This window comes from Onychostoma macrolepis, chromosome 23, assembly GCF_012432095.1.
Source record: "Onychostoma macrolepis isolate SWU-2019 chromosome 23, ASM1243209v1, whole genome shotgun sequence".
Lineage (NCBI taxonomy): Eukaryota > Metazoa > Chordata > Actinopteri > Cypriniformes > Cyprinidae > Onychostoma > Onychostoma macrolepis.
In genome coordinates, this window is record NC_081177.1 from 12,923,000 (window position 1) to 12,935,533 (window position 12,534).

General features: G+C 35.3%; 1 protein-coding gene across 1 annotated transcript in view; it reads left to right on the forward strand.

Moving 5' to 3' along the window:
• c1ql4a (complement component 1, q subcomponent-like 4) overlaps nt 1–12,319 on the forward strand; it is a 13,851-nt gene extending 1,532 nt beyond the window's left edge. The window contains exons 2-3 of the mRNA XM_058762304.1: nt 1–950; nt 10,710–12,319. The exon at nt 1–950 is cut by the window's left edge and continues 557 nt beyond it. Coding sequence (XP_058618287.1) covers nt 408–950; nt 10,710–10,889 — 723 coding nt within the window. The 5' untranslated portion in view covers nt 1–407 and the 3' untranslated portion in view covers nt 10,890–12,319. The remainder of the gene's footprint in view (nt 951–10,709) is intronic.
• The last annotated feature ends 215 nt before the right edge of the window (nt 12,320–12,534 follow it).

Sequence of the window (12,534 nt, forward strand, 5' to 3'; positions counted from 1 at the left end):
GTTAATCATTTTATATTCTTTCCGTGCCACACCTTTGTGTTGCAGCCACCACTGTTCCTATTCGTTCTTCCAGATCTTCCTGTCGCTCTCCACGCTGTCCTATCACTAGTCCCATCGCACCCTCTCATTTCTGTATGCTCCACGCTCTTCTTAGTCTCCTTGTCTCATCCATAAATTCATCTTCTGTCCTTCTCCCCACTGGCCTCATTCCTCAGTAGATATCTGTGGCTCTTTGGCTGTTCTTTTGTACCCAAACGCACATTTGCTTTCACACTTTAGCAAGTTTTTCTCTAACTTTCACGCTGGCGGGCACCATTCCACCTAAAGGAGAGGAGGACTTTCTAACGCTTGCTGCCTCCCGGCTCAGCCGCCGCAAGCGTGTCATAGGAGCGGCCGTGGGTGTGGCCATGGTTCTGATTCTCCTTGTCACCATCCCTTTACTGGTACACAACACTAAAGGAGGAGGAGCTGGCAACGCGGGAAGTCATTATGAAATGCTAGGAAGTTGTCGGATGGTTTGTGACCCCTACACCACATCTCACGGCCAGGAGCTAACGGCTGTTTCACCCGCACCTCCTGATTTTCCAAACCGGAAAGGGAAGTCTGGGTTTCGAGGAACTCCGGGAATCCCAGGACCACCTGGACCGCGAGGACCACCTGGAGAGCCTGGAAAGCCAGGTCCACAAGGGCCCCCAGGTCCTGGGCCTGGTGGTTATGTGCCGTCGTTCTACAGCCCTAAGATTGCGTTTTACGCAGGCCTGCGCAAGCAACATGAAGGCACTGATGTGCTCAAGTTTGATGATGTGGTGACCAATGTTGGCAACTACTATGAGCCCAGCACTGGAAAATTCACATGCCCTCTACCTGGTATCTACTTCTTCACATACCATGTCCTGATGAGAGGAGGAGATGGGACTAGTATGTGGGCGGACCTCAAGAAGAACGGACAGGTAAGAATTTATCATTGTTTGTGGTTGAAATGAAAAGGATAGTTCAACCAAAAAAGAAAAATTCTGTAATCATATACTCACCCTCATGTCATTCCAAACCTGTATGACTTTCTTACTTCTGCAGCACAAAATGAAGATATTTTGAAGAATGTTTCAACTGATCATTCCATACAATGGAGGTCAATGAGGTCCAAAACAACACTGAATGAACCACTCACTGACTTTTTTTCAAAATATCATCTTTATGTTCTACAGAAGAAAAAACATGCATAAAGGTTTATAATGACATTTTGGGGCTTTATTACAGACATTATGTGTGCAGTCAAATATAGGAAGTATTTCTCTTTGGCTCAGTTCACCATATTGAGCTTCACCACTAAGGTCAACTTCATTTAGAGCAGTCAGAATAGTTGGATTATGAGCTTTTTTTCTTATTAAAATTCCTATTAAATTATATAATTGATTACCATCGCACTACATAATATGGAAGCAAATTGGATGCAGATGTATTGTTTTGCAAGGCTGACCAGGAGAAGACTAAAAGGAAAATTGTGACATTAATGTCTTATCTGTGTGTCCAAGCTATCTCAGCTGCATTGCCATATGTTTTGACAATTTTATAACAACATATTTACATCTCACTCATCACCTAAAAATGTGTCATACGACTCAGCAGCCTGAGCTGTCATGGTGTGGTCTACTGCCAGTTAAATAATGAATGTACAAAAAATTAACAGTTTCTACATTCAGCCATTCATTCCCTCGACATTAATTAAATACTGAAGGCAGGAAATGAGCGAGAGATGAAAAGGTTTATCTGTAGTGTTTTTAAGTGACTGTATGACCTTTGTAGATCAAAACATTCTCTTGGACCTTTTTATTTGACAGGCAATCGTAACATATTCTTTTATGAACAGTTTTATGCAAGCACACTATAAAATGCTTATTTGTATTTCACTGTGCAATGAAAGCCTGGTGTTATGTTGTAAAAAAAAAAAAAAACGTTGGCTTAATACAGTGGACCACCTGTAAAAGTGATTAGAGTCATAGTATATTAAATTGGTCCAACCTGTACAGTTTTGTATTGTCATGCAAGTCTGCTTCCCCTGTTAAATCATTCATAACTCCTAGATTGAATCCCCTGCATGCTGTACGTGTCCCCTTCTATTGCATGTTCATTGATTGCTCATTAATTATCTTTTCGGCCCACTCAATTACGTCCATTTCGAGCACATCAGGTGGCATTGCTTTACTCCTCTGTAGGGCCTGAAATGTAATAGAGGAATGTGTGGGTTAACTGCTCACTACACCAAATGAACTGCAAATGGAATGATACTTCCCTAAGCACTTAAAATACAGTCAGCAGTCCATTTGCGACACTAGTCACAATTTTTGTAGCCTTTAAGATTTTAAAGAGTTCATTGGATGCCGATTTGTGCAGCTACCTATGGAAAGAGCATTTAAAAGTGAAAAGGATGCTAGATTTTTTGACAGATGCTGAGAGACTGGAATTCTCAGAAGTGTCATCTGAAAGCAGACAATGGTCCGTTGGGATTAGGAGGTTTATGTTAATTTGTAAAAGGTTATTTTTGAATGCTGACAAAAGGATGTTCAAACAGTCATGTCTATTGAATATTATAGGCCAGTTTCCAAAACACAGAGATCACAGAAATTCAAAGGTTTTGAAGTGGAGAATCGCCATTGTGCAGTTTTACTCAAGACTTGGCTATTCTGCAAATATACTGTACATAGGGTGTTTCTTCATCTAAAAGCACTTTTAGGTACATTTTTTATCAAAACATACTTTCTCTTTTTCTTTGTGTTTGCTTATGAAGCAGAGCTCCCTTGCAATCTAATTCGTAAAAAACAAAACAAAACAAAAAAACAGTTTCACAAACTGTTGTCATTTCAAACCTCGCTAAACCAGTAGGTGGCAACAAGTGACTTATTGAATCAAGTTCAACTGATTCCTTCAAAGACATTGATTCATTCAGAAATGAAACAAGTAACTAGCTGTACACTCTTAAAAATAACATTGTAAGTTCAAAAATTAATTAGTTCAGATTAATAAATATTTGTATTTTAAAACTTTTAAATAAAATGTTACATCAGTACTGTTTCAATGGTGTGCATATAAGGCAAAATATTTTATGTAAACTTTTACTATGTAGGCAATTTTTAGATTTGCATATTTATGTACATATTTTGAATGACATACTTCTTATTGTTTAATAGACTTGAGTACAGATCATTTTGTTAGTTGGGATTTTTGCAAATCACCGAAATAAACATTTTTCCGGAATAATAAAATATCACAATCTTTATTATTAGGAAAAAAAAAAATTTATTATTTAAAAAAGACTCAAATGCCTTTATGTATATTTTTTATTGCTTTACCCTTGGCCCAGAACCATATGAAAATCCATCCTAAAATATTGCGTTTTCGGAGCTATGACCTAAACAAAGCTTGAAATAGACATTTTTAAATCATTTTAATGTTTATATAACATTTTGGACATTGATATTTGAAAAAAGTGTGTTTTAAGGAATTTAATTTAAGTCCACATCAGTAAAAGTGACTTTTGAAGAAACACTCACAAACTGTAAAAGAACAACACCAGAATAGAAAAAAATAAGCAGTGAAATATATCATCGTTTTTATCCTTCATTTTGAAAACAACTTTTGACACAGTCATCTCGCATCTTCATTGTGGAGGCCATGTTCAATATGGCACCCCAGTGGGCGGCCCACAAGCTCAAGTGCACAAGTGAATTGTGAGACGGGCTGAGAGAAGGACGCAAGGGTAGCCATGACAGTTAAGAGTATGACAGAATCACCCAGGCTGCTTGACAGAAAGATCAGGGGAGGAAAGGAAGATAGATGGCTTAATAGAAAGCTGCAGACAGTGGGCAGAGAGACGAGACTTCTGGGAGGCTTATACGCACAGACAAATGTGAATACAGAGCCACAGACAGATGGAGAAGCGCCAAACATGTCATGGTTTGACAGGTTAACAAGGCGTCTTAAAGATAAAAAGGCCAGATCCTGACATTAGCATTTGTTTGCTAATTATGACTGTCTGTGAATGTTAGGGTGCTAATTAAGAGAAAAAAGTATCTCAGGTATCCTCTAGAGTGTGGCATGCGTGTTGCTGTACCTGGTTGCGGGCCCGTGTGACCATCTGGCTGATCATTGTCTGTGCGGTGGTTTTGACAGCTAGTGAAAGCTGGTCTCTTGATAGCGACTGGTGCGGTTGTGATGGTCTGCTCATTGTCGGACCACAGATGTGTGAGGCTAAAGTGTCCCAGGAGTGTCACTGTTGAATGGTCTGTGAGTTAGCGCCCTTTGGTACTTCCTGAACTGGAAATGATGTAGGTGGATCATCATAGAAAAGTCACAGGTCAGCAGGACTGAAAACTACAGAAACGCTGATATAATTTAAATCTTTTCTTATAGGATCAATTACAGGTAGTTTTCTTGATTTTAGAGGAAAAAAATTTAAAGAATAGAGTATATTCAATTTTCACTATGCTTCTTTAATTACTTTTTTCCTTTATATATTTTTTAAAGGTCAGAATTTGACTTTTTAACTTCCCCTTTATGTTCAATTTTTTTAAACGTGGAAAAAGAGGGACATTTTATATAAAAAGTAAATTAGAATTTGTAATTACATTGAAATAAAAATGTTAATTGACAAAGCATATAGTGTACTGTACATATAACAAAGAAATATATCTAAACATATATATATATATATATATGCATATTTGAATATAATGCATATATACATTATAACAAATATTATTTGTTATATAATTTTAAAGAAAAATTTAGGCTTTTGAACAATGTTAAATAGTTTATGATTGAAATTTGAATTCAGAAACAATCCGGTCTTTAACATAGATGATAAAATGTAGTTTGAAGAAGGTAAATTTTTCAAGATTTTTAAAACATGCCACTAATTAAAGAGTGGCCCATATTTCACTGCCTTTTAGTTTAGAATTAGTAAGTTTTTGAGTCTTAAACTGTATCTTTACATCTCAGTAACAGATGTAAAGGATTAGTGACGTGATCATAATAGTGCCATCTTCAATATTTAATGAGGTCATCTTCATTTTTCTTGTAATTAATTTGGTGTATTTCCCACTGAAGGAGATATTTTCATAATGAAATTTCATCATTGTACATTTAGCTACTGTATCACAGCATCTGGGAAATCTCCCGCAAAGAAAAGATTTTAACTTGTCATAACCCATCCTCAAAAATCCCAGTGACATTAGGGTCAAAAATCGCACATCTTTTAATAATAGCTTCTAATTTTTATGCTGTATAAGTCAGATAACCTCCACCAACTGAATAAAGATCAATGGTGAGATTTGTTAGCGTTATTGGTGGCGTTTTATTGTGCTTGTTGAATAATGGTTTGTTTGCCTTAATGCTAATGCGAGTCAAAATATGACACCGGGGTCGTATGTCATCTCTGATTTAGCATCTACATGCTTCTTCCTCATTATTAACGTACCGTGTGCTGTTAATCTTTTAATTTATGGTCCCTCATGTCGGTTCCCAAACCCTCAGTCTAAACCTCTGTTCAAAGTAGACTAATCTACACTCCGTCCGCTCTGTTGCTTAATCGTTCCACCATTTCTTTTTCTCCTTTTTCACCTGTCACACGCTCTTTTAATAGACCTCCAAAAGGTCGAGCTCTTTCACATGCTAGTGTTAAAAATGCCATCGCCTGTCTGTTAATGACCAGTACCTGCTCTAATAAATGTCTCCCGGTGCAGTGACATGTACATAGTCCGGTAGAAATATAATGAGTGTCTTTGGTCGTCTCTAATTGTGGTGATCCCTAATTGCACGGCTTCTAATTGCCAAATAGTTTTAAGGGAAATGGTATAAACTGATTAAAAATTAGTCAAATGGAATGCATAGGTGACACCCTTATTAATTTTTACATGGGATCAGTTGTTAAAGGGGTGGTTCACCTAAAAATGACAATTCTGACATTGTGTATTCACACATGTATGATGGGTGTTTTTTTGACAGTCAATGGGGACCAATTGGCCAATTGCATCTTCTTTCGTGTTATACTGGTTTTAAATAACATGAGGGTGAGTTAATGATATCAGAATTTACATTTTAGGTGAACTAACCCTTTAACCAGTTGATTATATACGTACAGCGACGTTCACAGAGCCTGTAACCGGTGTTATAGTGCACACTTGGACCATTAGTATGCAATGCCACGCTCGTACAGTATGCCAATTAAGCATAACTCTCTGAAGAAGCGAAACAAATTTTATTCTCCCTTTGAGGCAAAACAGAGCTATTCAATAAATGTTCCATTTTTTATTTTTTTTTTGCTTTAGTCTTTTCCCTCCCCTCGTGTGTGCTTGGTCCCTTAGGTAAGTTTAAGAGCTAGTTTTCCATTGTCTCCGCTCTAAGAGGTCTGTATATCACGGAGAATGAATCCTGTCAGTTTTATTACCGCTGGAACACGGCACCACTGATAAAAACAAGACTTCATATACCCTTGCATCTCACAAAATAGCCTTGCTTGATCAGTCTGTTACCCGAAGCTCCCCCTCCTATTTTCTCCTTCAACCCTCGTCTTTCTCCTCGGCTCTGGTTATGTTTAAAATGCCATCCTTCCCCTCCCTGTAATGAAAAGGCCTGGCAGAACAAGCCCCCAGCAGGCCCGAGGGTCCCTGCTTGCAGCCGGCGCTGAGATCAAGTCAGCGTGGCGTTTCACAAGTAGTCGGCTCCCATGTCAATATCCATCTCCAGTGCAGTCAACGGTAATCCTAAAATGCCTCTCTCCCTCTCCCTCCAAGACAAGCTTTCATATCACTTATATTTGATAAATGCCGGGAAGCATCTAACAAGCGCGCTTTGCGGGAGATGTCTAAACCCCGGGCGCTCAGATTCGGTGTAACTGATCCCAAAAATACAAAACGAGAATCAATGGAAGCGAAGAAAGGTCTTAAATGGTCTTCGCCGGATGTCTGCTAATTAAAGTGACCGCTCGCGTTGTCGTATCGAACACGGGGGTATGCCGGAGGGAGAGGCTGCCCCTTTGCCCACTTAGCCAAAATAATGAGGAGAATGACATACACTGTGCGTCGATAGGGAGAGGAGGCCAGGCCGTCACTGTCAGACGTGGAATGATGTGCATGCCATATTGACTTTTTTGATCTTGATGATATTTCAGTTTTCTTAATTCATTGTGGCACTGCAGTAAAAATATTTCAGTTAGGCTATGGCATACTTTGATATGTAACATAAAGAAAACGTCATTGTTGCACTGATTGGTATTCGGTCACACATACCAATGACAGCCTTACCAACTCAATATTTAGATTGGCCCTCTGTGTGGATTACTGTATCACAGAGTGTGACTGTTAATCTGGATGTGAGAGATTGTGTAGTTGTTTCTGTAGTCAGTTTTTTTATGTGTGATAATAGTTGGAAAAGGGGTTTCTCAAGGGACTGGCAACCCTACACAACTGTTTGATGCAGGCTGCACAGGGATAAGGCAAAAATGCTGTTCACATCACACATCAACACTGCGAATATCTTCAGGTGAAATAATGTGATTTTTAACACATTTAAACATTTAGAGTTTTCCATGATCGATTTTTATAAGGATATTCACACAATATCTTAATTTAATAACTGTTTGATAAAATTACAGATCTATATTATGCACAGATAAATGGCACAACAGTACTCAGAGGTTTGGTAACTTGTTTTGTATTTATTTATTTATTTATTTAAATAATTATTTTTTATTTTTGGATAATTATTATTTAAAAGAGTAATTTAAATATCAAAACGGCATTATTATTATTAGTAATAGTAGTATAGTATTTATGATGATTTGTTTAATAGATTTTATTTATTTATTATAATTCAAATAATAATAAATGTATTATTAAAAATTAAATATATTTACATATTTACATTTAAATATAAACATACATTGTATTATTATTATTATTATTACATGATTTTATTAATATATTTAATTTATTATTAGTATGGTCAATAATATTTATAATAATGACTATTTATTATTAAAACCTTCATAATGAGTATTTTTATTATTATTATTATTAATGATATTCACAGTGAGTGTTATGCTTTTTATTGTTGTAGGACAAAATAAATAGTTTAGAAATCAGTTCTACATATCAATTATTAAACACATAAAATAGCTGATGTAAATGCAATATTGGTTGATCACTACTCATTAATTTTTAAGCTGCATGTCTCTACAAGGCTTGTGAAAATGTGCAAGCGTATTCTTTTTCAAATTGCAAATGACAAATATCTATCAATGCTATGCAAAATCAATTTAAAACTGATATATCTGTCCTACAGTGCTGCATTGTAAACTTCCCTAACATCATTATACAGATTGGTATTCAATAAAGCATCTAAATGGCGGTAGTCGCCACTCAGGACATTGTGCGGATGTTGACAGTATTGTGATGGTAATGGAGTGGGGTTATTAGATTATGGATATGGGAGGAGTTTATCTCTGTCTGGGGTCAGTGTGTTTTATGTGCGCTGTGGTTGTGGGTGTTTCTCAAGGGAATAACACACCCAATAAAACAAGAGGCATTTGAGTGAGTGATGGCATGTTGTATGAGGATGTTTACTGACACCATGCATATCATTGCATTTTTTCCCTTCGATTGACTTGCTCCATATGTTTAGGAAACCTGACAGAGATTGAGTGGCTATAACACGGCTGAGTAAAATGCCTGACAATCACTGTCTGTCATCTGACACCTGTCTGCTAAAACATTAACCGTTTTTTCCATTTAGAATACTTGAGCATAGATCAGATACTAAGATATGATGTCTAAATCACATTGCAAGGATATAGAACTATAATGCGGTATATTTGTGTCTGTTTTATCACAGGTCTTGGACCTTTTTAATTGTATCTCTATGCAGGAATGTATGTCTGTCTGACCACATGACTAATCTCAATTTAAAATGTTAACAAACAAGTTTCAGATCCACTGCTGGGAGTCAATACAGCTGATCTCTCAAGCAGAATTTAAATGAGTCCGTGTCTCCAGTAAACAGTCTCATTGCGGTTTGTTTGATACGTGCGCTTGTGATTAAATTCAATAGGTCAATAAAGGAAGGGGTATAGTACAGTTTTAGTATCACCCATATAGGTCTGGCTATACGATACAGTAGATAAATAGGAGAGAGTGTGACTGCTTTCTCAGTCGAGGTGGAGGTCAGCAGGTTATCTGCAGCCCCATCCTTTAAACCCGGCCAGCCCTTGTCAGAGTATCATTTAATAATGACTCATTCCATTGCCATAGAGATGATAAAACAAGGCCTCTTTCATGTCAAGAGAGCATCTGTTGAGATATGGCTAGTGCAGTATTTTCAAACCTTTTTTAGGATTAAGTACCTCAACAGCCCCATCAGCACAACTTTATCAACGTTTACCAGAAGTGTGTTCCTTTTCAATCATTATACGTTGTTTCATGTAGCATTATTATTAATATTAATTCATATGAATAATATGTAACATTAATATATAATTCATATTAATAATTTAATCTAATAATTAATGCTTATAAAATTTATTACAAAAAAAAAAAATCATTCATAACAAAGGAACTGGAAAAACTGTGAAATTTATTACAATTCATTATTTTTGCATATTCGTTTAATTTAAAAAAATGTAATTAATACATCTGTTATTTTTTTATATAAGTTTTTTTCTATAGATTAACAAACTGTTTCCAAGCTGGAAATGGTGTTATAGTGGTTTGTGAACTTAGTTTAAAAAGCAAGCATCTGGAAAAAAATATCAAACTTTTTTTTTTTTTTTTTTTCTAAAAAATTGTGAAATCAGTTACAATTCATTATTTGTGTCTCTTAATTTAATTTAAAATTGTAATTATTATTATATTTATTATTATTTTAATAATACAACACATTAATTGTAATTATTATTCATTAGTTCATAACATGATTATTTTTCTATAGTTCTATTGTTCTAGTTTAACAAATTGAAATGGTGTAATAGTGTTTTTTTTCTTTTCCTTCAAATGAAAAAATCATAAAATGATAATGAAATCAATTATAATTCATTATTTTTGTTTATTAATTCATTCAATTTTATTTTAATTGTTAGTTATTTGTTTTATTATTATTAATATGAAAAAATGAAATTATTTATTTCTTATAATATTAAATTTATCTATTCATTTATTTTGGTTCTATAGATTTAACACATTGAAAAACATTCAAAATGTTCTTCTTTAATATGTGATAATGAAAAAGTCACTGAATGCAGTTTGTGTTTATTTATAATAAATTCCACTAGCTGAAGTTATTGCATATCATATCAAATGAACAAAATCCCAGTTTAACCATGATATCTATAATCTTTTCTCATTGCAATATTCAGATCTTGATTCTTGAATATGTATTTATATGTTTAAGTGAAAACAATTATTAGAGTGACTATTGCATGATAAGGTGGTGATAAATTTTAAAAGCTCCAGCTGTCACACTTCACGATATCGTGCTTTAGCTATGTTTTGCTGTTTGGTCTAATGGTTATTACTAAACGATTATGAGTACTTATGAATGGATCATGTACATTTCAGTATCATTCAAGTATGCTGGAATATTGAGAATCTAATCTGTGAATTGTGGCGATCTGCTCTGTGTCCTTCCTCTAACCGTGGCTCCATTTCTCCCGTGTGTGACAGGTGAGGGCCAGCGCTATTGCCCAGGACGCTGATCAGAATTATGACTACGCCTCCAACAGTGTGATCCTGCATTTAGACGTGGGAGATGAGGTTTGTGTGCAGCTGGACGGAGGGAAAGTCCACGGAGGAAACACCAACAAATACAGCACGTTCTCTGGCTTCCTCATCTATGCTGACTGACTTGCTCTACACACTCAGATGTACTGTGTATGAACACACACACTCGAACACGCACTCATACAGTTACGTACACACACCGAACAGGCTTGAAAGAAATGGACGTGGTTTATACAGAGCAGAAGGGCTTCACAGACATAACAGCAACCAATTCCTTTCATAAAGCCAGAGGACTTCCGACACACTGTTTGTATGTGTGTAAATTATAACTATCTTACATTATACACTACTCCCAAACTTAAATTAAAATGCATATAAATATATGTCTATATCTATCCTGGACAGCGACACGCTCATATTTTCATGTGTACTTATTAGTGTACTTGTCTCCATTTTGTGTGTCAATCAAAACCAGAGATTCAGACTCACTAGTCAACATGCTTTGTGGTGAACCGAGCTGCATTTACACATGGCTGGACTTGAAAGAAAATCAGTGCGTAAATGTGCTTTTCACTCACTAGACGAAGCCGTAGCGCGATATGGGCACGTATATATGCGTGCGCACATGTCGCAGGGCTAGTGATTAATCTAAGTCTTCTCGTTCAATTCATTTGACTTAAAGTGACTGCTTTGGTTGTCTGTGTGGAATTGGAAATATGGCTAATGTGCATGGACACACAAGAGTATAATAGCACACACACAATGGCTCGCTACAACAAAACAGATAGATTTCCAATCAGTCTAACTAATCTGGGCTGGACTGGAACATTAATATATTGATTTAGGCTGATAAGACTCTTCAATATTCAAATTTAAACCAGTACAATGTTTTAATCACACAAATAAATGAAATTATAAGGACTTTTTAAAAGGTAGGATGTTGTCCCCTTGTGTAAGTCTAATAAAAGATGTAAAACAATGTAAAACGTTGAAATCAAAATGAAAATGTTACACTCTTGACAAGAAAGTATACATTTTATATCATATCAGCATTATGTTACATAATTATTTATACAGAAATTGTAGATTTATTGTTTAGGAGAAAATAGGTGAGCAAAATTGTAAAAAATAAAATAAATACATGCTTTTTTTTTTTGTCTTTAAAAGAGTATATATTTAAAATTTAACATTTCTACAACACATTTAAGAAAAGGAACATGGTGGTCAATACACTTTCACAGTGGTCAATGAGTTTGCATGTATTATATTTTAAAATATGTTTATAGAAGTTACAAATTTATAAATCAGACTCAATACCTTTTCCTCTGATATCAAGCCCAGTAAGGTTGAAATCTCATAAAATAAATAAGGCCAAACGTTTGAATGATAAATCTGAAAAAATTGCATCCCTAAACATTTGAAATTTACTGGACTTTTAGTACAGATTCATAACCTTGTATTGATACCTTTTTACAGAAATACAGTATGAAGGAGTTGTTGATCTAAGTCAAGCCATGTGCAAATACACTGAAACAAATATACACATAACATGTCAAAACATCAAAAGCATTCATAAACAATTCAATAATAAATAATATTCAAATAACTCTGCCTCATTTTTATGTAACATTTGTACAGCTGACTATACAAAACTTTGCATGTTAGGTGGTTTGAAATCAATGCAAACATTTTCCACTTTTGTTATAAAATTATTTATACAGAGACTGCAGATTTATTTTCAATGAAAAAGTAGGCAAGTAAAATTCTA